Below are 23689 nucleotides of genomic sequence, written 5' to 3'. Positions count from 1 at the left end.
CCGGCCCAGCCGGGCCCGGCCTTATCACACCGGGAGGCAGCAGCAGCAGCAGCAGGAGCCCGGCGGGCCCCGAAAGCCGCCGGGGCTGGGCGGAGCGGGGCTGGGCGGAGCGGGGCCGGTCCCTGCCCGGCCCCTCCGGGGCGCGGCGGCTTTGTTACCCCGCATGCAGCAGCAGCAGCGGCGGCAGCAGCAGCAGCAGCCCCGGCCGGGGGGGCGGCCGCTGTCTCCGCCCGCCCCGCGGAGCGCTCGGGAGGCGGCGCGGCGGGGGCAGCCCCGGCGGCAGGCCCGGCCCCCTCCGCCCCCAGCCCCGTTGCGGCCCGATGCGAGCCCCCTGGGCGTGAGGAGCCGCCCGGCGGCCAGGCTGCCCCGGGGGAGCTGCCGGCCCCGGTTCCCCGGCCGGGCCATGCGGGGCGAGGCCCCCGGGGGCCCGGCGGCGGGCGGCGGGCGCTGAGAGCGGGCGGCGATGCCGATGCCGGGGGGCGGCGGGGCCGCGGCGGCCGCCGCCAGGCGCCCCCCGGGCGGCGAAGCGCCGGCTCCGGCTCCGGCTCCGGCTCGGGAGGAGGAGCAGGAGGAGGAAGGCGAGGAGGATCTGCGCGACGGCGGCGTGCCCTTCTTCGTCAACCGCGGCGGGCTGCCGGTGGACGAGCCCACCTGGGAGCGCATGTGGCGGCATGTGGCCAGGATCCACCCCGAGGGCGAGCGGGTGGCGCAGAGGATCCGCGGTGCCTCCGACCTGCCCAAGGTGAGAGCCCGCGGGGACCCCCCCCACAAGGCGCTGCCCGGCCCGGCCCGGGCCCCCCAGGGTGTACAGAGGGAGCGGAGGCTCGGGGCAGGGCCCTGGGGGGCCGGGAAGGTGATGGGGGGTGAGGGAGTGAGGCTGGAGGCCAAAGAGTTGGGGTGAGAAGCCAGGTGGGGTGCTGAAGCAGAAGAAGCCGGGTTTGGGGACCGTCTGCAGACAGGATTCTTGCACAGAGCTGTGCCGGTGGGAGAAGGGACCCCTGATGCCCAGGAGTTGTAAGAGGAGTTATCTAACACTCAGAGCCTGTTGCTGGTGTAGGGCCAGATGTGGTTTCTGAGTGCATCCCTGGCCTTGCTGTGGAGCGCTCTGTGAAAAGAGGAACCGATGATCGTTTCGCTTAACCTTGTGCCAGACTGAATCATTCGCATGTGAACCAAACCCTTGCCATAGCTGCTGTCTGCTGTTGCACCTCAGCTGGAGAAAAAGCTCCCCTTTCCATTGGCATCCTGTGAACAAAAGGCACTGCAAACACTTGGTGTGTCACTCCATTGACCAGCTAGGGGAGTGTTCCCATCATGCTGTTAGGGGAAATTCAAATACAAAAGGATGAAGGATTTTCTTCTCAGGCTTCCTATTGCAAGGACTTAATTCCTTGGGATGGAAAATTGAAGTAAGTGAAACCGTGGTGTTATACAGTGCACAGACAATCAGCACCACTCTCCACGAGGAACTCTGGAGCAGTGTGTGATCTGAGCTCCTTTGTGCTGTGCACCCAGAACAAATCCTGAATCCTGATTATGGTCCCTCTTCTAACCCCACAAGACTTTGCTTTCCCTTTCACATTTCCTTCTTCTCCTCGGACTGTCCTGAGCCTGGGCAAAGGCTGAAAGCATGTTTCTGATCAGTCAGAACATGCAGTTCTTAATTTCCTGACCAAAAGGGCTGGTTTGGTAGGGGAAAGGGAAGAAAGAAGCTCACAAGCAACAGAATGGTGTATGAGGGGAGGGAAGTACTGTGCTCAGTCTCTGCTTTGGGTCTTAATGTGAAGTACTTCTGCTTTTGTTCTCACTTAGCTGTCTTATACAGTCTTAGTGCCAGATGGTTACGGTTAGGGGACATAGCAGTACGAGCTCCTCTGGAATAACATGACATTAGTCTGTCCATTTGTGTGTGTGTGTCTGCTAGCACCCCTGGGAAACAGATCTATAAACTCTTGTCGGTGCTCTGCAATCTGAGATGCCATGCCCGAGCTCACCAGGCGTACAGATGAGAGGATGCTGGGATGCAGGAAACAGCTAGGATGAATGAGCTGATATCCTAGCTCCTTTCCCCCTCTAGGGGTGTATTTTTACCTTTGAGGTTTGCTTATATCACTATGCATCTCTGTGCCACTAAGTTTCTTTGCATGGCTGATGCAACAGATGAGAATTAGAGCAGTGAGTGTACTCTGCAGGGCCAGCTCCTCTGAAAGGGTGAACGCTGTCCATATGCTAGAAGGCAAATATGTCTTTAGGTGTTGGAGTCAGACTGTGGTTTGCCTACTTCCAAATTTTTGCCTTGAAGAGCGGCCAGTATTGGCTGTTGGGGAAAATAACTCTTTAAAAGAGTTGTCCATAAATTAAACTTACTGCCTTGAAATGATGACGGCATGAGGCTGTGATCAGACATAGAAGTGTTCACAGATCAGCAGGGGTTGTGTCTTTCACTGAGTAGTTGAGAGCTCAGAAATCTCCTCAGGGGTCCAAGGTATCCTTCTGGTAGGTTTGGGGTACCCACCAAACAAGCTGAGACAGGTTGGCAGGATGCAGTCGATTGGCTGTGTACACACAGCTTGTGAGTGCCAGCCTCTTGTAGGTTGTTTCCTTTCTAGCTACAAGGTGTGGTATTGCTTTGCTTGGAGCTGCACAATGGAAACAAAAAATGATGTGCACTCATCTCATTAAGAAAGGCAGGATTTTAAGTGTGGTAGTTAGGAGGGCAAAGACAGGAAGTATTGCATCTAATGGGTATAGATGGAGAAGCAAAAAATACAAGTTCTTTAGTCAGGCTAACAACTGGGATTGGTATTGTTCCCATGTGGCTTACAAAGGGGAAATAAGGGAGGAGTTCAGATACATAAAAGCACCATAACAGAAGCTGTTGCTAAACTAGGCTGGCCAAAAACATACCTCTGTGATATGGATAAGGGTGGAGCTTCTTTCCTCTCTCCTATCTGCCTTGTCTCATGTACAGTGTGTCCCATTTAGTACAGGAAAATCCCTTGTTCTCTGGATCCCCTTTCTGAAAGTAGAGTCTTATGCATACAGCCAGCCTGTCCACGTGCATGAATCTAGGAGTGGGGTGATGCAGCCCCTCCACGCAAGTGATGAGGGACCAAGGACACGTTCAAGCAGTCTGCTAAGCCTGGCAGAGGTATGTGCTCTGGGAAGTCTGGGCTCTCTTCCTAGCTCTCTCTCCAGCTTTCAGTGCAACTAAAGGGAAAGCAAAATAGATGTGATTTTCCCTCGTTTCTCTTCCAAATTAATTCTTCTTTGATTTCTGGAGGATTGTGAGGACTGCCTAATATTTATAGCCCTTCTGAGATATGCAGTGGATGGTGCCGGGCAAGAATAATGTGTTAGCGTGTCCAATCCCATATGTGTGGGTTTGAGGGATGGAGACTTTATTCCTCTCCTCTCTTGCCCCAGTAAAATGCTGTAGACCTGATGCAAAAGAAACTGTAGCCCAGTCTGGGCTGCAGGCCCAGATCTGGGAGAGAGAGAGTGAGCACGCTGTACTTTCATCAGTTTAATTACTTGAGGTGCAGGCAGCTCTTCTGCATTAACTAGTCCCCTGCTGAACTGGTTGCCAGTTCGCTGTGTCAGTGCTACGTGGTCCTCTGAGGAACAGGGGATCTGGGGGGCTGCAGCAGTGAAAGGAGGAGTACCTGGCCAGAGTCATTAGTCTGTGCTGCCAACATGCACTTCATCAGTCTGCTTCCACCCAAAAAGGATGAGAGTCTCCACCATGAAGAAATGAAACAAAGTTAAATAGTCAGGCTGTCCTGCTTGATACCTCTCTCATTGTTTCTGCCTGGAAATGATTTCCTATGACTCAGTGTATCAGCTCACAGCATCCAAACTGACTCAGCTCGCACAGTTCCAGAGATGGCTCCATCCCTGCCCTGCTCTCTGGAGCCTTCCCTGCTCCTGCTGTGGCTGAACAAACCCAGTTTCATATCTGCCCCTGCTCTTGTGCCGTTTTCTGCAAATGCCTCCCCTTGCTCCAGGCAGGGCATGGAAATAAGGCACTGGAAATAACAGGTAAAGTGCTGGGGAAATGGGTACCAGTAGCCAAATGATGCTATTTTCTTTTCCCCCAAAAAAGAAAAGAAGGGTTAAAAACATGGGGGAGAGAAAATAGATAGAGACTGAACACTCAGTGTTTACTTGCTGATGGTGTTTGGAGATAGCTTGAAAAAACACTTACAGGTTAGTTTCCAGAGGCAGGGCCAGCCCCTGTGCTGCGCTGGCACAAGCAGCGTGTGGCCATGTGGCAAAGCGGGTCAGGGAACAGCTCGCACTGAAACCTAGCCACGCACGCTGGCTCGGCTTTCAGCTGGTTCACTGGCCACCTCCGCCAACCCAGGGCGGGGGAAGACGCTACGGAAATGAGTGGCCACAGAAATGCATGTGGAAGGTGATGAGTGGCTTAGCAGTGCTGCTGGCTACACGTCTGCAGCTAACAGTTAGTGCAGAGCGGCGTGGAAGGCCCCAGGGGACGAGCTGGCTCTGACTCACTCTTTCTTAGGTGGGGGATAGCCCATCTCTGGGGGAAGTCTGAGCAGGAACTGAAATGCTCAAAAGCCAAGTGCTGGGGAAAGCTGCAGCCTGGTATCAGATGGATGTGGGAAAGGCAGGAGCTATCCTTCAGAGGGAAGGTGCCGGTTTCTTTCTTCAAGCCCGTCAGTAGCACCAAATTTGTGCCTTTTCCATTATATTTGTTGAATGGATGTGTCGTCAGGGCTGTCTGCCGTCCAAGCTTGCCGGTCCACTGTAGCTGAGCAGACAGGACTGTTCTCCCTCCTTAGACACATTTTCTCAGCTGCCGACAAAGCTGCAGTTATCCCATGTGGAGGAAATGGAGAGGAAAATTGGACTGGGCCCATAAGGCTGAGGCCTCAGAATAGGACAGCAGCCTGAATGGGGAACTTTCGGAAGTCATTCTCTGACTACGTAATTCAAGACAACAGACACTGAAGGTGGGGAGTCATTATGCTGTCAAGCCTGTGTCTTAGTCAGTGCCAACTCACCCGAGGTGCCAGGAGGCAGTACGGGACTTGTAAGCCCTTGCTCACAAGCCTGTTCCGTGCTCCAGTGGCTTTGGGGAAATTCATTCTCAACTTTTGCCTCCCTCTGTCTCCGTCTTGTTTTTGTGTTGTGCCTCCCGGTTTGCACACTCAAACGAGCCCGAGCTCTCTTGGCTGATGGCCTTGCTGTCTGACATTTTGCCTTGTCACTTAATTGATCTAATTCTTCCCTGGTGATGCTGCCGAAGAGCCGGACCCTTTCACGTGGTTTCTCTGACAGCTCAGTGGTGTTGCCAGTTTCTGAATCCATGCCCAGCTATCAGGATGGGAACAGAAAGCTACCTGGTGTGGCCACTTCAGGCAGCAAAAAGGGGCCGGTTTTAGAGGAACACGCTCTGTGTAACTACATGACACTGAGTTCAGCGAGAAGCTGGAGGGGTTTGGAAGCGGTGATTGATGTTCTGCTCCCCATTTCAGATTCCCATACCGAGTGTGCCTGCGTTCCAGCCGTCCACCCCCATCCCTGAGCGCCTGGAAGCTGTACAGCGCTACATCAGGGAGCTTCAGTATCCTTTACTGTTACCTTACTACATATCAGAGACGCTGAGAGCCGGGTCTCAGAGGGACTGCAGTGTGTCACCTCACTGCTAAGGCATAGGTGAGCTGTGGCGGAGGGAGAACTTCCTCTCGAGTCATCCTACTCAAGGACTCGCCTTTAAGACAGTTACAGAGACGAGTTGGCAACCCTGCTTTTGGGCATCTGTGGCATCCAGCCCCTCTGTGTGGGCTGTCACCAGGGACTTTTGGGAAATGGAGTGGAAACCTGTATACAGTGAGGAGGGAGAGAAAAACAGACAAGAAAGAAATACAGGAGTAAGGAGGGACTATAAATGGGAGAAATGCAGGATAGCAAGGAAGGAATTGTCTTGCTTTGGTGTTGTATTTGTAGCATCCTCACTGCTGTGAGAATAGTAAGTAAATAAAGTTCTTCAGAAAGGTTTTCTTCAAGCTCTCCTTTCCAAGCTGTCAAGCCCTTAACATCTTGCCTCCAGGTACAATCACACTGGGACACAATTCTTTGAGATTAAGAAGAGCAGACCTCTGACTGGGTAAGTGCTGGCAGCCTCTGCCACATTTAATCCTTGCTTTAAAATGTTAGGGCCCTGCTGTACCCACTGGCCAAGGTTAGCTGACAGTCAGTGCTTTCAGTGCTGCAGCTCCATCCTGCTTTAGCTGACTTCATTGTCTGTTGCCTGGGGTATGGCTGGACAGAGCTGCGTCTGGCCTGTCTCAAGGACAAGGGTGGGTTTTGTTGTCGTGAATCAGTAAATCCAGTAAAATAACAGAATTGTATTTCAAAGATGTACAGATCCTGCCCTGCTTTTAATTGCTGTATAACTACATGAACTTGATGGATTCTGAAGCTAGGTCCTGCCCTAAATGAGCCCTGTAAAGCCAAGCATCTTTACAGGGCTAACTTCATAGTACTTGTGAGTGCCTTTGCAGTATCCAGGCTTGCAAAACTCCTGCAGTATAAACCGAAAAGTTTATACTTTGAAGAAGGAGGGGAGTTCTGACCGCAGACTTCGGAGAACTGCACATGATAAGCTCCTGGAGATAAGCACCAGATGTTCATTGGTTTTATCAGCCAGCATATTGAGACTCTCCCAAGACTGGCTTCTTACTCTTGGTCTAGTCCATAGGTTTATGTAACCCCAGATGTTCTGTGTTGTAGTCAGTGCAATGTCTCCCCCACAGTACTTGCTGAATGAAGAGCAGGGTTGTTTGACGCCAAAGAAGAGGCCTTCACTGCCCTTGAGCCTTGTGAGGCAAATGTTGTTGGCCCTTGGTCCTTTGAGCTGCTTGTGGTCACATAGGTGTCCACCCAGAACTTAATAAGCTGAGAGCTGCTGTCTCCCTGTGAAAAAGGATGGCCATATAGGCAGCTTTTTTGTTGCAACTCACTGAAGGAGCAACTTGTAAGCAGTGACAGTAAGTGGTGGAGAGTGGGTTTGGATTTCACAGCTTCCTAAGCAAGATATACACCTGTTCCCTGTCCTCGATGGGCCTTTGCCTCTCCTGGAAACCCACCTTGCGTATATGCAAAAGAGCCGAACTGGCCGTGTTTGCATAGTGCAAGCCTCCTAACTCTCCTCGTCTTTCCCTTGTCCCACTCCACAGGCTGATGGATCTGGCCAAAGAAATGACCAAAGAGGCCCTGCCAATCAAATGCCTGGAAGCTGTGATCCTGGGAATGTATCCTTTCCTCCTGGAAATGTGCATGCCTGCCCATCCCTGCATTTTCTCCTCTGCTCTCTTATCGTGCTTTGAGACTGCTGATAATGTCTCCAAACCCCACATCCGTTTTCCCTCCTGAGGTCTCCCTAAAATCACTGCCAATAAAATCCAAATCCAAGCAATCCCCCGAAATAGCCAAACTAGTTCTTCAGAGTTGTACTTCCCTCCCTAAGAAGGGTGGTGCTGCTCTGGAAAACTCTGGAAGCAAGTAAAAGAGAAAGAAAGGATCTAAGGAACACGTAAAGGGGGCAAAATACTAGCTAGAGTTAGGTCAGGAGGTCCTTTGTGGATAACATTGTTCCCTTACTGCAGTGTTGCCTGCACGTGTTCTACACTAAGATAAATTAGGGATCCTCCCCAACATGTAATTATGGTGTATGTCACTTCAGTATTATGTCCAACATGCAGGTTTCTTGCCTGTCAGCTTAGGCAATACCTTTATTAGTTCTTGGCTTGTGCCTTCTTAAAGAATATGTCTTTCCCAGCTACCTTCTAGGCATTACCTGCATCACTTGGGCTGGTCTGTTGGTGCACATTGGCAAAACCACCGGGAGGGGCACAGATGGCGAATGGTTCAGAAAAGTGGTCTGATGAGTACTTTGTCCTGGAGGTTCCTCAGTCTCTATTTGCAATAACAGCTAGTAAAACAGATTAAAACAAACTGATGAATAATGCTACGGTATTGCAGCTAGGTAACTAGGGAATATAGCACACTCAAGGTGTTAGTATTGCAGCTTCTGTGTCACAAAATTGCCTGGAAATTAACTCCCCATTGCTGACTGCCTGATTTCCCCATGAAAGTAGGACAGCTTGCAATGAGCTGGACTGTTGATTTGGAGAACAAACCCTGTCGATGTGATGCCTGAATCGGCGGTGAGTGTGCTGAGCAGGCCGGCAGGGTTTGGAGCAGGCAGGAAATCTCTTGCCACACAAACGGTATCGCTGGTTGTTTCCTGAACAGTGGCTGCTGGCAGTTACCTCACCAACAACATGACCACGCTGGACCGTTTCCCCATCAGCTTCAAAACCCACTTCTCAGGGAACTACTTCCGACACATTGTGCTGGGGGTGAACTTTGGGGGCCGCTATGGGGCACTGGGCATCAGCCGACGTGAGGAGCTCATGTACAAAGCACCCGTCTTCCGCACACTAAGCGAACTCATCTTTGACTTCGAGGAGGCGTATCGCCGCTGCTGGCACACGCTCAAAAAGGTGAAGCTGGGCCACTGTGTGTCCCACGACCCGCACAGCGTGGAGCAGATCGAGTGGAAGCACTCCATCCTGGATCTGGACAAACTAAGCCGGGAAGACTTCCGCAAAGACCTTGAGAGGCATGCCCGTGACATGAGGCTGAAGGTGAGCGGCGAGGGTGGAGCAGTAATTCGCTGCAGCATCCGCTGTCTTGCCTGGCCTGTGGCATGCTGGCGGAGCGAGTGGCAGGGGGCAGTGGCAGGTGGTGGAGTAGAGGGTGAATTGGAGGCTCTTCTGCTTTGTTTTCAGGCTGGTTAACTAATGGGCACACACGCAGTACTGCTGTTGTGATACCTTGCACTGTATAGCCTCTTAGAGCCGTAGCTGTGATTGTAGCTTGTTTTCTATTTTCTGGCTTTCTGGCTTCTAAATTTTTGATTCACTTGCCTTGCTTTTTTCTCTTTTATTCCCATATAATTAACAGCTGTTAGGCTTTGTGTTTTCCAGTTACTACAAGTATTTTTTTTCTGCTTATGGTACTCTTTTTTCTTTGGTAGATTGGCAAAGGAACAGGGCCACCATCTCCTACCAAGGACAGAAAGAAAGATGTCTCCTCCCCGCAAAGAGGTCAGGCCAGTCCGCATCGGCGCAACAGCCGCGGGGACCGACGGTGAGTGGGGCTGCTGGTCAGGAGACTTACCCAGAGCATCTGCTTTTTGGTGGCTTTCTTTGTTTTGTTTTGTTATTTGATAGACTGCCTTGCTGGGTTTTCTGGTTTGTTTTGGTTTGTTTTTTGGGGATCTTTCTGATGACTTAACGGGGCTCTTTATAACAGGGAAGACTTCACAGACCTGCATTAGCATTTTTCCCCAGTCTGTGTCTTTCTGAGTTTATCACTGCTTGAGTGGCTGTTGTTTCTTTTTTGCTGTTGTTTATCTGTGTTTGTGTGTGTGTTTGGTGGTTGTTTTGTTTAAGTGGGGAGGAGAAAGGCTGCTTAAATAAACAGTGATCATGGTACCTGGTACTTAACCTTGCCTAGGGGTCTGAGTTTATATATCTCACAGACCTGTGAGATTCCACAAATTAGAATGTTCTCTTGAAAATGGTCTGGGGTATTGGTGTGGACTTACTATTCTCCCTGACCTATGTTTTCTTCCTGTGGAGACTGCTGGGAGAGTTATTGAATGTTACAGAATAATCCTGCCTTCAGTAGTACAGGATAAGTCTGAAGCTTTTCTGCTTGCTTCTCCTGTGCTGGCTTCTCTATGTGCAGGCTCTTCTGACTGGGAGAACAGTTTATTAATAGTTCTTAACCTCTTTGCTTGCAGGCCGTCTGGTGAGAAGAAGCCTACTGATTCCAAACCCATGCCAGACCTCAACGGGTACCAAATCCGGGTGTGAAGAGAGCTGTGCCTTGTGTGCCTGGCTCCACAGACTTCTTGCTGGCCACAATTGGGACCTGCACCTGCAGCAATTCTGACAAAGGGGATAGGGGAGCAGGAATGGAACAGAGTGCTGGTCTTCCCAGGTACTTCGAGTGGGCCAGTCCCAGAGCTGGATCCCATGGGTCCCATAGGGTTCACCTGCCTGTTTCTGGGAGAGGTGTCCATCTTAATTCACTGAAACGAGTATTTTTTTAAAAAGAAATAAAAAGATCTGTACATTCGTGGGAGTGTGCTGCAGGGAGAATAGGAAGTGAGTGGGATCAGCGGACTTGTTATCAAATTTTTTGGGTTGACAGCACATAGATGAAGCATCTCGTCAACAGTACTTCTTCCCTGTCTGCACAGAAGTCTCGAGCCCATGCAAGGCCCACAGGGCTGAGGGAGGAGTGATGCTGGAATGGGATGGCCCCTGCGTCTTGTGCAAAAATTTCTGGTTTTGTCATTCTGCACACTTTGTTTAGCATTGCTCTTGTGAGAAGGCAGAATTTGCTCAGCCTGATGTATTGACCATGCAAGGGCCTCTCATCTGGGGTAATCATATCTTGTATGTTTGATCCTGCTTATTTCAATGCATTTCATTGACTCTGAGGTGGTAGATGGTGGGATGACAATCCTCTCCACCCATTGTGATGCTGAGGAGCTGTTGCAATATGTCCTTTTGTGGTGAAGTGGGTCAGGATATGCCCATGCCATTGCCATGTGAAAACAGGCACAGAGACATCAATCATCTCAGCAGTGGAGGCAGAGGGAGGCAGGGGATGGTCGGTAGCCTGAACTTTGAGTCACCCCTTCATCAGTCTTCTATTAACTTCTAGTGATTGCTACTGTGAAAGCTCGTGGAAGACATTTCAGTCACCAAGGTGTAAGTTTTAAGAGTGAATAGCTAATAAGGATTTGAAGATCTGAACAGGTTTTACAAGCATTTTTCCTTTCCACAAGGGTCTTTCTCCTCTCTCGCTGATGCTAGTGCTAGAGTTACAGGCACCTGTTGGTGGGAAGCCCTGCTCAAGGAGATTGCCTTCCTACCACTTCAGCTTGGAGCCTCCTGAAAGTTATTTCCCTTCCCAGTCCCAGAGCTGTGCTTGTGTTCTGGCTCTTCCAATTGCGCAGTATTTAACAGCACCACTTACACTAGCCTTCCCCAAAGGGCTGGGCCGGGCTTCTCTGCCTGGTTGCAGCCTTGATTCTTCCTACCCTTCTTTTCACAGGAGTGTTGTACTACTGATTAAGCTGTGTAATGCTTGTCAGAAATCTGGAGTGTTGTCAGGCCTCTCTTTTGAGGCCTAGGGCTTGGACACTGGGGTTGCCAGAAATCAGAACAGTATAGCCTCAAAGAGATTTGGACACACGGATCCAGGGGATGCAAAAACTGAGCCTGGGAGTTGGTGTCCTGGAAAGAAACTGTCTTGTTTTATAACAACACTGACAAGGAGCTGAACTTTCTGAAATACTGAGTATTTAATTTTCTTAGAACTGGGCTTATGCTTTCTTGTGGACTTGTTAGAAACATGATGGAGCTTAGCTCCATCAGTACTTTTTGTTGTGGTATAGCTGTGCCATACTCATATAAGCAGTGCTATTTTGGTGGCGGAGAATGGGCTCCTATCCCCACACAAATCATCTCTTCTGTAGAGTTAAAGCAGTATTAATCACTGAAGCACCACCCACAAGCGATTTAAATGAGGCCTTACAAGTTCTTAATTGTAAATCCTTAATTGTCATACACATGGAGCTACATCCATGCCATGCAGTCTGTCCTTTCAAGCTCTCTTAATTATCTTTAGTTTTTGGCGATGCTACGTGACTAGGAGGACAATCCAAAGGGAGATCAACAGCAAGTTAGGCTACCTAAGATAAGGTAGTTGCAAAAGAAGCAGCCTATTTCCACAGTGCAGTACAACACCTGTCCCCTCCCTTGCACTCCAGCTACATGCAATAATTTGAAATTAGATGTCAGTAGCAAGCCAAGCAGCCATTTGAATGCATCCTCTGATCAATTTTGTGGCTGTAAATGAACATATTTAGTGTCTGGATGCTAACAATGATGTTAGCTGTAACGGTACCGCAGCTAACTTTAAATAATATCGGTGACTTGGAAGCCAAAAACTGCCTTTGTGTACTGCTTGCTATGCAGCAGACTGAAAGTTCAGGTGCCACTGTGAATCATATCAAAAAATGCAAGCAGCAAAGGAGACTGCAAGTCAGGCTTCATTAAAGTGGATGAAATCTAGATGGGGAAAAAATGTAATAGTCACTTACATGAAACTGGGATGCATCCTCACCATGACTTTGGTTAGTTAAATCAGAGCAATTGGAAAACTCTTGAGAATAATCAGTAGCTTCGTACAGAGCACGTTCAATAGCTGGACAGACCTAAGCCTTTTTAGCTGCAGAGGAGAAGTGTGTTGAGGGGTCAGCTGCATGTTAATGATGCTTTTTTAAGAGCAGGGCAAAAGGGATGTTGAACAGTGTTGGATCAGCAGGGCAGAATGGCTTAAAACAAAATGCTTTGTTTGGCCTGGTAATTAAGCACTTTCCTGCAGGATGTAACTGAGGCCAATAGTTTAGAAAACCAAAGGAAGTGGATGTTTAAGGAATGAATGACAGGTAGAGTTCAAGGTTTCTTAATCTACATCCTCAGCAGTCACCACCTGTAGCCAGACAAGAATATCCTCTTTTGAGATGTAGTTGCACAATTGTGTACATTAGGAGGCATTTAATTCTTCTTACGCATCTGGTATTGACTTCTTAAGATGGACACAGGAGCAGACAGCCCTCTGCTAGGGTTACTATTTCAAGCATTCTTCTGTTTCTCTGTGTGGAAGAAGTTCTGCCCCTTACTGTCTCAGTATCCCCAGTTTAACAGATGGTGCAAAGAAATGGAAAATGACCAGTTTTCCCCTCCTTGCTCTTGCTCTACCCCCGATGAATAGCCTCAATACAAAGCTTAGCTTCCTTGCTAACGAACAAGACAGTATTCCCCTGTGACACAGAATTAGTGCAATCCATTTTTTTGCCCTAAGAAACTTGTGGGTACAAAGAAAAATGAACTCTGCTTTTGCACTTCAGCTCCCTCATCCAGCTAGCCTGGCTTCTGCTCTGTCTGCCTTTAACCGTAAGAAGAAAGGCTGAAGGCATGTCCTTCTCACTTTTGCAGTCTTGAGGGCTACAGAGAAGGAATGAAAATAAGGAAGCAGGGTGTATCTTGTACTCCATAGTGCCAGCAGGACAAAAACGATGGCTCTTGAGGAGTCCTATTAATTAGTTAATGTTAAATATTAACATGACTGCTCACATAGCTCTGGCCTGTAAACTTCCACTATTCAGTAGGTCTCATCTGATATCTGTTCTGCAGTATGAGCCCTTCTGAACCCCTTGCAAGGGCATAGTGACCATACACTGAGAATGGATACACACTGCCTATGTTGTATGTGAAGTCTAGGTCAGCTTTGAAAGACTCGACTTCAACAAATGCTGGCCTACTACTAGCAAAACTATTTTAAATGTAACATAAACCTTGAAATAAATAATTTCTCTTTATATTTTATGTAGACAGGTCCCTTGATAGCTGGCCAATTGCAGGTTTTTTTGAATGGATAAAAGCATCAGTGAGCAAAACCAAGAACTTTCTGCTATGGTGTCACACTGGCATCAATATATACTGTGGAGTAGGATCAAGACTCCATCAGCCTGTGACACACTAGCTTTTTTTTTTTTAATTCTAATGTGATGAGCTAAATGAATCCTTAGGAAGTTAAGGTATGTTAGCAAGTGTTTTAGCTGGGAGTGGAGTGCTTTTATTCAGTTGACTATTGACTGTTTCACCTGTGTGCCACTGTATGGGTCAGTACAGAGTATGCTTAGATGCCTACTGGAATAAATGACTCCAGAACTGTGGTTGAAACATAGTTTGTGTTCATACAGTAGCTGTGTCGCTGTTGCCTGTTTAACATGATTTTTTTTTTTAATTATTTTTTAAGTATTTCAGGTGAAAGCCTTAACCAGGTGCCTGCCCCTTAAGGTGGGCTCACGTGTGGTGTTGTATAGACTGAAACATGACTGTCCTTAAAACTGCAGATTTTAAGAAACCATAATGAACAGAAGAATCCTATGGTTGCCAAAGGGCAAGAGTCTGGATTAGATGGGCTTTACCCTGCTCAAGTGGTTCTGGCTAATTACTTTAGGTGGTTGCTTTAACCACTTGCTCCTTCTAAGTCAAGTGTTTAAAGCAGTCCCAGTGATGAGGTGCCAGATAGGAGCAGGGCGTGCCCTGTGTCCCATGCGTACTGTGTGTAAGTAGCTGAAATAACACCGTGTATCCTAGTGGTCTTACACTGTTGTCCTGTCAACATTAAGATCTTCATTATGGAGTTTATAACTTAACCTAAGAAAGCAAGTGCTATTCTAGCTTGGTTTTCACTCTGCCAGAGCAAGGTGGAGATGGTCCCTCTGCAGCCAAGCTGAACTCCTTAGGGAATTTACTATTTTTGTCTGTTTTCTGAGCAGGTGTTTACCTGTATCACAACCACTCTCCTTCAGTGATGCCCTGGCCCTGCCTGCTCAAAAGCAACTCAATTTAGGCCCAGAAGGCTACTGAATCCCCTGTGATCTCTGCAGAGCAGAGTTTCCCTCCAGGTCAGGGTTGAGATGGTGCTAGTGGGACCCAAGCGGTCCCCTTCCATGCACATCAGTATTCTACTCTAGCACTGATAGGGTGCTCCAAACCACTGACATCTTTATCACTGGTACAGCTCAGAACTAACTTAAGAAATGGAAGGTTTCTTTCTTTTAAAATTATATCATGTGTGTCTTTTTGTAATTAATCAGTGTGGTTCTGTGTCTTTATGTAGCCAGCACAGAACCCTTATTTAGAATTAGTTCTTACTGCACTCCCCATAGCCCTCATGTTGATACTTCTTCCTGCTTCCTTTGACACTTAGACAATAAAATTCCCTCTGTACTGCTCTCAGCTTGTGCAGAGAAAACAAGATGTCTGTACTGTCTTTCTTTCTGATTTAAACTTTCCCTTAGTCAGTTGAGAAGGCAAAAGCACAGCCTTGCGTGATGGTATCAGACAGATTAAGTATAGATGTCCTGTACTTTTGCAGCATTATGGAAAAAGGACACGGAAGAACCCGCATTGTCCATCAAGCATGTGACCAGGTAAGCATGTCCATACACAACACAGCAGTTGCCAGAGAGTAAGAAGCATGCATGTGGCTGTGCAGCAAGGGGTAAAACTCATCTTTTCCTCCTCGGCAGCCATCTGCCAGGCTGTATGGAAAAAAGCCAGTGGATGAAACAATATAAATGTCTGTCTTGAGTTGATACTCCTAAGGGTTAACAAGAGCCTCTCCTTCCACTATCTACTTACTCTTCAGCATATGACCCAGCCTCCTTTCCTGGCCAAAAAAGCAATTCTGCTTAAGCACTGTAGTTTAGTGACCTTCCAGACTAATGACCTCACCAGGACTCCTCAGACAAATGCTGGGTTAATAAAGGACAGTCAGCTGCAAGACTCAGTGTATTCCCCCAGCAAGGGGGATCCAGCTTTATTCAGGCTATCATCTTTCAGGCATAGCATACCCCTTCCCTCGAGGGAAGTGAGTAATAGCTGGGACTGGGGCCAGGATGTAGGCAAGCTTACAGCATATGCAACTGTAGAGGAGAGGAATAAACATCCCCTACCCTGTCACTCCAAAGAGTAAGGCACATGCAGTATTCCCTCTTAGCCAAGTTAATTATACAAGCAGCCTCTGTCTTGAGGGAAAGTAATTGCACAGTACCTAGTAGGCAGTATGAAGGGACAAAGAAAGTAACCACATCATAAGACTTTGAGGTCTGTGCTCAGGCCCAGAAGATAATACAGAAACAGAAGGTGGCTTCTTGCTCCATGTTCTCCTGTTACTGATCTTTAAGCATTTAGTAAATGCTTAAAGACCGAAGTGGTGCAATTTCTATAAACCTATTTCAAATGCTTGTTTGAAAATACCCTCTGCCCCATGTCTTACAGATTTCACTAAAAATTAGGTAACTCTTGAAATCTCTGTAGACACATGGGTCAGGTTGCTTGCTAGACAAAGGAGTGAAAGAGGCAGAACTTGGATACAGCTGAGATTAAAATGAGACTTTCTGCTCACTCTTAGGTCAGACTTTCCCCCTGATACTGACAGTTCCTGCAATTCTAGGTTTTTAAGTCAGAGATTACACTACTGGGACCTCACTGAAAAACCTTTGTTGGGGAAAAGATACACAGTAATTTAAAAATAAATAAATAAATAAAAAAGTCAGCTACTATGCTGAGAAACCCAAGACTGCAAAACTTAAAGATCTCACATGCATAGAAGCATATAGAAATCCATTTGTGAGAAGGTGGGACTATGCCTTAAGAGCACTATCCATGCAGGGACTGCAGGAGTACGGAAAGCAAAGGAACATGACATGCTGTAGCTAGCAGTCCATTAGAGACTTAATTAAAATAGTTGAGTTGGCTTTCCTGATTTATATTTTTATTTTGGCAGAGTGATTTCTACCCTAACTCCAACCTCTTTTTTTTTTTTTTTTTTTTTTGAGGGCCAGGGAAGGAGAATAGCTTTAGGATAACAACTGCATTTGACTCCCAGTGCAGGAGCAACACCTGAAAGTGCACAGTAACTAAATAAACTTAAGGCTGCTGTAGAAAGCTTTTCATCCACAAAGAGAAAAAGCAATGAGGACTAAAAAAAAAAAAAAAAAAAGTAAGTAACATTGCTAAGGCTTGATGTCAAGTCTTTTTTTTTGTGTATAAAAGGAAAGACTGCATGGAACAAATGCATCTTTTGTTGTAGCACATGCCAGCTTCTAGCCCAGTCTTTTACCCATTTGTCACCTCAGCACCTTGAAAGTCGCTCTGTGTGTCTAACCAAAGTTAAGAAGAGTTTTCCAGTTCCACTATACAGCATTCCTATTCCCTCAGAGCACAAGAATGTGCAGGCTCAAACTGAAGTAAATAAATAAAAGGGAAAAGAGCTTCAAGACTACAACGACTTTTCAGTGGAAGCTGGCAGATAACTTACCATAACAGGAGAAGCCAAACTTGTACAACTGACAAAAGGAAGGAGCTTGAGGCATAACACGCATCTATGTTAGCATTACAGCAGGCAAGTTCGCTGCAGAAACTCAGCATCACGCTTTGAAACATGATGCAGTACCTCCGATGGCAATGATCGGCCAGCTTGTTCATCTCTATGTGACCAAGACACAAAAAGCACTACAACCAACCCAGGCAGCTACAGTCTGGTAGGGAAGAGGTCACAGACAGCAATTCAATTAACTCGCACCGCGGGAAGCCTACTGAAAGGAGATGGTATCCTACAAAGGCTTGTGCGCTCCTCCTTTAGATGAGCCACAAAAAGGCTTCATCTGCATTTGGATGAACCCTAAATGTTTGCACAGTCCTAGCTGTACATTCAGCAAACCTTCATTAGTAAGGTGGTAACAATGGGAGGAAAAATTGCAGTCTAGCAGAGCCCTGGCCTGCAGACTGTTTGCTAAGATAATCACTCTCAAAAATCATTAGGGGCCCAACAAGTACCTTGATCTGCTCTTGAAAGAGCATCTCTGAGATGCACAATTTTTCTTGGAGCATCTAGCAGACTCTAGAGAAGAGGAACTACGGTCCTTTGATCTCCTGTGCTTCACAAAGCAGGTGGCACGAAGGGCACTAACAGCAAATCTTGATTTCTTGATTGTTTTTGTTTTTATTTAACAAGAGTTATTCCTATCTAAGTGTTGGTTTCAGAGCTCCCATCCCTCCCACTTAACTCTTCAGAGATGAGGGATGGGGAACTCACTATCTTATGGCTTGACACTGTTAAAATGTTGAGTTTATAATATAACTTACTCCTAAAGAATTCACCCATAGCTTCTAAATGAAGAAATAAATAAACACCAGTAACTTAGAAAGATAATTGGATCTGGCAGTCATGGGAAAACAGCTGCCAGAAAGACACCTCATAAGGAAAAGGCGTAGAGAAAGAAGACCTCAAGCAGCAGCCAAGGTTCATTTATTGACAAAAGGACAGAAATTAGAGCAGTTACACTGTTTACCACTCCCCCATCCCACATATTTTGGGGAACTGATTATAAAGGGCATCCTCGTGAAGTGACAAACTTAAGACTCTGAGAAAGCTAAAGAAGTTGGACTTCCATCTAAATGGTGTAATTAATTACAGCCTAGCAGCTGTGGTGCAATTTAAGCTGTTGTCTAGCTAAGATACTTTGTCAAATCTGTGTTTGCCTCTACAGCTGCATGTCCCTGCAGCTTAGGAGACTGATTATAGGGTAGGTATGCATGCTGCCAGTGGTCTCTGGCATCCCTTTCCCTAAGTACCAATCTCCCTGAGCTCTCTCTACATCACTACTGAGAATATGAGGTAGAACCTACCTCTATAACACCTCTTTCCGATTGTAGATATTCTTGTTCATAACTGTTTACATGCCTCTCTGTAATTTATCAGAAAGCCATGCTAATTGCAAATACTCAGACATTTAGGTCAAGAAACAGTGTTAAGAGTCTGGAATCTCTTAATTCTGCTTCCCACCTCCAGTTGCTCATTACCACAGTTTGTTATTATATCACTATGTGATATTCTCAAAGCGTCAGAGCTTTGATTTTGAAAAAAAGCATTATTTTCCCCCTACAACTATGTAATAGCTGCCATGTTGGTGGCAGGGACTATTTCCATCCATCCCACCCACAAACTCCCCCTACAGTCTGTAACCATAGGCACTCACAGGTCTCCCAACTCTGAATTGCTCTAGAGCAGCTATTCTTCTTTCCTGAAACAGGGCAAGTCTGTAGGGTCTACAGCAGAGCTACAGGGACAGTAATCAAAACAACCACAGCAATCAACTGTAATGGTCCTGCATTTCTGCAAGTTTCACCCACAAATGCCCAAGGAAACATACGTGAGCCAAGGCTTTGGGAGCTACAAGATTGAGCTTTCTAATCCTCAGAAAGCAGAAATGGAAGATTTGCAGGCATCGTCCTGGGTTTTTTAAGCATATGGCTCTATATCCACAGTGTTCAGCAGCTTAACCATTCCAAGTCCATACCATACAATTTCATGTATTGGAAAAAAAAAAAAAAAAAAAAAGTGTTAGGCTGACCTGTGAAACAGATTTTCCAACAAAATATATCTGGAACCTTAAAGCCTCACGACAGATGCCTTCATGCAAGATACACAGAAGAAAAGTCAAGTCTTTGGTCTAAATGTAATGGAAGAAGCACTTGTGATGCTCGAGCGCAGCTCCTATGCCTCAGCCACATCACAAAACTGGCAGGGTGCTTGGGCAACCAGCTCATCTGACAGCATACGGTGCATGTGGGGCAGAGGGGCAGCAGGCCTGTCACACACACACACACACACACACCCCTCCCACCCTTCATTACCTGACCATCAGACCAGGCCAGCAGCTACAACCAAAGCAGAAGGTTAACATTTCAAGTGGCAGCACTATGTGTCGCAGTGTTTTTTGTTTTGCTTTTGATGGGTTGTTTTTAAACCTTCAGGGTCTTCCCAGTTTCCCTTTCCAATGTTACCAGCTGGTGGGAGTTATCTGCTACCAGGCTGCTTTCTGGCAACCTGCAAACAGCCTGGCAGAAAAATAAAGTTCCTAGTTGCACAGATTTCCCTTTCCTCCCCTCCTTTCACAAATAAAACCAGTAACAAAATCCAAGTTAAAATACCTACACAAATTAGTGCAACTCTCAAAATAAACCATCCACAGAAACACACAGCTCTGCATCCCTCCCCAGGCACAAGCACACCGGTGTTGGATGAGAGCCATTACCTGTGAAACTTGGGGCAAATAAAGCTGCAAACATACTCACCCCAGATTTCTGTTCACTTACACAGATTCCTACACGTTATCCCAGCTGGTACAGCCAAAGCCATCCACACGTCACCAAGCAAATGCCACACCATGTGGCAGGGGCAAGGATATGCAGTTCGTATGCAGTCATATGGGGACAGCACACAGCCCCCACCCCTTGTTCCTGTGACTTACAGAAATCAGCTGTGAAAGATCAGCAGCATTTGTTGGGTTTTTTTTTGGAAGAAGGGGAAGGGTTCTTGAATGCAACCCATTTTGCAAGATAACCGCTGAGGCTAAATAGACCACCTCTGGGATCTGAGGATGCAATAGGAGACAACAGCTAGAGCCACATCTTCCCTCTCATCACCCATCATTACTGTCTTGTGTAGCTAATTCATGTTCTCCTCTTTCATACCCTAGCCAGAAGTGCCTTGTTGAGCAAGTCCTCAAAGAGTTTAGCTACCAGGAGCACAAGCTGCTGCAGTTACTTTGTGTTTGTTTTTTCTTAAATTAGAAACATTTTATTTTTCAATAAAGAAAGTAACATTTAAAATATGAAACTCCCCAGTGTGACACAAAAAGAGGAAATGGTATTTAAAGTCTTTTTGTACGCTCTCTCAAAAATCTGACTGAGGCAGGACAGGATTTCCCAGCCCCATTTGTGAACAGAATGTTAGAAATGTTTCTGTCAATATTGCTCCCATCTCTTACAGCAAAACTGAGCACCAGAAGTCATGCTGAACTAAGGAATCTGCCCCAGGAACAGGTACAGTTCTGTTGTATTTGTGCTGTCCAGGATACTGATGAGAAAACTACACTAACAGGACATCAAAGGTACACTGGGATCCAAGTGACTGCCTCCAAGGACACAGCCTTCCCTCCCTCCCAACGTCTGTCAAGAGACAGGAGTCAGTCCTATGGGTTCTAACTAAACGTGGCTAGCTCAGAAAGCTGGGAGCCTGGCCCAGCAGGATGCCATAGGTTGGTTTTCTGTCCCAAAAAGCCAAACAGAATAGGAAGGACACAGAAAAAGAAGGGCAAGCGAGAATCTCTTCAGCTCTTCCATTCGATGGCTGTTTCCTCTTTACACGTTCCATTTTCACCTCCCTTTTGGGAGCTGTAGACTCCTGGGGTCGTTACGTCTTACAGGACAGTTTTCTTCATCTGACATTCACTGGGATGAGCTTCTCCCCACAAGTTTCCTAGGAACCACTCCAAGACTGCCAGAAAGGAAGGGAGCCTTTCCCAAGGCCTCTAGGCCTTTGCTGTGGATCTAGAGCTCCTGTGGGTGGCTCTGTAGAACCCCTGCCTCCATTCCAAGCAATCCCCTTCCCTGGACCACTAGACACAGTAGGGAGCTTCTTGATGAAAGGGCTCAACTATACATTTTTTTTCTGACGGCAGTTCAGCCCTTATAATTAAGTAAAAGCAATTTCTAAGCAGTTAGCAGAACCACTGCTCCCAAAGGACCACGCTCCATAACCTATCACCCAGAAATTAAAAGAAACATTGTTTTGGTGTGAAAAAAATATTGGTGTGTACATGCCCTGCTGCTTGGTAGAAATGAACTGAACAGAAGTGGACAGCATTGCCTATTTCCCCAGTCCCTGAAGATCTTGTCACAGGACAAATAAACATGGGAGTGAGGTTGGTTCCTGCAGCACTAACACATCTGTTAAATGAAGCTGTGGATCCCTTTAAGAGATGACAATGCCTGAACATAACCAGAAGCCCACTGGAAGCAGAGACCCACAAAATACCAACACAGGAAGGGCTCCAACTCTTTCATCCCTGGTTTTTATGAGGGTGTAATGGGAGAAAAGGACTCTGAGGGCATGACAAAAATAAGAGTTTTCTTGCAAGCAGGTTGTGCATCCAGAGCCTCAAACCGCTGCGTTCAAAACAGCTTTTCTTTAGGGAAAGGGGACCATCACTAACCCTCTCTGAGGCTGGAGACCTCCAAGCCAAAGCTAGCCAGCAGGCAGAGATGATCAGATGAACAAAAAGGATTTGGTAAGCCATTTGCCATCAACAAGACATCTTCAGAGAGAAGGGAAAGGCGGCCAAGTAGCTTCAGGACTCCATCCCGGTACAGCCTGCGACCTGACAAAGTGGAAAGAAACATCAGCTGAAGGCTGGTGCTGAACATTAGCTCCACAGACTCTCAGAGGGATGCTTGTCAATGGTTTCCGATCCTTTTCCCGATAAAGGAAGACATTCTGCACAAACACTGCATGCACCTTTGGGTCTAGATGTGAAAGCAGTGAGCAACCTGTAATACTGCAATTCAATGGTTTCATTACTGCAATTCAATGGTTTCATATGCTTATCAAGAATATGTTAAATTCAGCAGGCAGTTGCTTACAGTGGAATGAAAGGCGCTTCCTATAAATCCTAGAGATAGCTTCAAATTTTCCCCTTCACTCCTCACTTCCTCCTCAAAGTTGACTCTGACATAACGCAAACCATGTCAGAGGCAGTTCCTGGATGCATTTACATGTAGTCTTTCATTAGACTAACTGTTGTGTCAGGTAGTAGAGAGGTACTGTCACCGTAAGAAGAGTCACCTCCTTCGAAGGACAGTGCGTGGTCACAGTCAGACTTAAAGTCCGAGCTTTGAACTTAGGACTCAGCACTGCCTGTTACCAGGAGCACAAGTAGATAGATAGACAAAGGAAGCAGAATGCGTTCTGTTCTGGCTTCCTTAGAAGTCTACATGAACCTCCTCTGAGCAGCCTCAGTTTTTCCACACCAAATACTGTCTTCTTAGATACCTGAACAGATATTGCTTCCCCTTTGTGCATCACTTCAAAGTCACACCCTGTAGATCTACCCCAGACCAATGAACTGTTCTGCCCAGCACAGAGCTGCACTGTTATACCTCACAGCCCTCTCCCAATGCCGCAGGGATAACCCCTGCATTGCCGCACTCACCCCCTCTGCTCCCATTTTCCACAGGCTCTGCCGAATAGAAGATATAATCAACGGTGGCACCAAGTCCCATGGGCATGGTTGTGACCTCTGAGCGTCCCCTCTGTGGCAGGTAGTGGCTGTAGACAGAGGTCAGGTTGAGGCCATGCTGGATAACACCTGAAGACCTGCACATGAACAGCCAGAATTTACCGAGAAAGGAAAGAGGACAATGCAGCGTTCAGTGTTGCAGTCACAGCTAAAGTTGGATGTTCCTTTGCTGATGCAACCCTCCAAACCATCTGTGGGTTTGAGAACACATACAGAGAGACAGCCTTCCTGAATTATTCACTCCCCTTGCACTGAAGACAGAGCAGACTAGGAACTTACCTTGTCTCCAATACCCTGTCCTGTCTATGCCCTTCATTCTTGGCCTCACCGACCCGATGCTGACAGGACAGTGCCCAGTTACTGGGACAACCCTGGGGGGAGGTGGATCTGGCTGTTCCAGACAGCCCTCCTTACTCTCTTCCACCCTCACTTTTATTTCAGTCTTTACTTTAGTCAGATTTTCAGCAATGAGGAAAATGAGACAGGGTTTGAAGAGCAGGACCACTGAAGGTGCACTCAATTACCTTGGGATGAGTGGCTGGAGATCGGGGTCATTCACTACAGCAGCGTGCTTGGGCCAGTATGCAGGGCGATCTGCAAGAGAGCAGAGAGATTCCAGACAAACCTACATAAATACTGGAAGAGGCTGCTCATCCCAAGTCTGAGAAGTTTGTCCTGAGACCAAACAAATTCTTTTGCCCAAGAAGAGCAATAGCTTCTAGTCAAAGGCACCATACAGGAAAATATTCAAAGGAAATCCCAGTCTAAGACTAACAGGAACATCCTGAGAGCAGATTGCTGCAAACAACTGAAAAGTCATATTCTGTCCTATGAAGGTAAGGACATGTC

At 47.1% G+C, this 23689-nt stretch overlaps 2 protein-coding genes and 1 long non-coding RNA gene across 6 annotated transcripts in view; 2 read left to right on the top strand and 1 right to left on the bottom strand.

Moving 5' to 3' along the window:
• The first annotated feature begins 142 nt into the window (after positions 1 to 142).
• Positions 143 to 14949, top strand: VASH1 (vasohibin 1). 2 transcript variants are annotated; one of them, XM_084520873.1, is made up of 8 exons: positions 1300 to 1409; positions 2986 to 3151; positions 5505 to 5593; positions 6080 to 6136; positions 7209 to 7283; positions 8300 to 8681; positions 9074 to 9186; positions 9845 to 14949. In XM_084520873.1, exons 1-8 carry the CDS (start codon positions 1315 to 1317, stop codon positions 9915 to 9917), a joined length of 1050 nt encoding a protein of 349 aa, XP_084376999.1. In that variant the 5' UTR covers positions 1300 to 1314; the 3' UTR covers positions 9918 to 14949. The 2 variants fall into 2 exon arrangements, with proteins under 2 accessions (XP_084376998.1, XP_084376999.1); XM_084520872.1 differs by lacking the exons at positions 1300 to 1409; positions 2986 to 3151 and adding an exon at positions 143 to 742.
• A 3035-nt stretch (positions 14950 to 17984) lies between these two features.
• Positions 17985 to 23689, bottom strand: part of ANGEL1 (angel homolog 1) — a 14576-nt gene continuing 8871 nt past the window's right edge. For all 3 annotated transcript variants that reach the window (XM_084520859.1, XM_084520858.1, XM_084520857.1), the window contains exons 8-10: positions 23365 to 23434; positions 22754 to 22917; positions 17985 to 21922 (exon numbers count right to left, since the gene is read on the bottom strand). In XM_084520859.1, coding sequence (XP_084376985.1) covers positions 21753 to 21922; positions 22754 to 22917; positions 23365 to 23434 — 404 coding nt within the window. In that variant the 3' untranslated portion in view covers positions 17985 to 21752. The remainder of the gene's footprint in view (positions 21923 to 22753; positions 22918 to 23364; positions 23435 to 23689) is intronic.
• The window catches only part of LOC311437511, a 3240-nt gene continuing 2991 nt past the window's right edge, over positions 23441 to 23689 (top strand). Inside the window, exon 1 of the long non-coding RNA XR_014693528.1 lies at positions 23441 to 23676. This is a non-coding gene — a long non-coding RNA (uncharacterized lncRNA). The remainder of the gene's footprint in view (positions 23677 to 23689) is intronic.

This window comes from Aythya ferina (genome assembly GCF_964211825.1).
Source record: "Aythya ferina genome assembly, chromosome: 5".
Taxonomy (NCBI): Eukaryota; Metazoa; Chordata; class Aves; order Anseriformes; family Anatidae; genus Aythya; species Aythya ferina.
Note: the sequence above shows the minus strand (reverse complement) of the source record. Positions and strands in the feature narration are given on the sequence as shown.

What these genes read in the sequence shown, in the direction of transcription:
- VASH1 (XM_084520872.1), top strand. Translation starts at nt 464, where the DNA reads ATGCCGATGCCGGGGGGCGGCGGGGCCGCGGCGGCCGCCGCCAGGCGC. An exon ending in GTGCCTCCGACCTGCCCAAG is followed by an intron (nt 743 to 5,504) that starts GTGAGAGCCCGC and finishes TCCCCATTTCAG; the next exon opens with ATTCCCATACCGAGTGTGCC. An exon ending in AACAGCCGCGGGGACCGACG is followed by an intron (nt 9,187 to 9,844) that starts GTGAGTGGGGCT and finishes CTTTGCTTGCAG; the next exon opens with GCCGTCTGGTGAGAAGAAGC.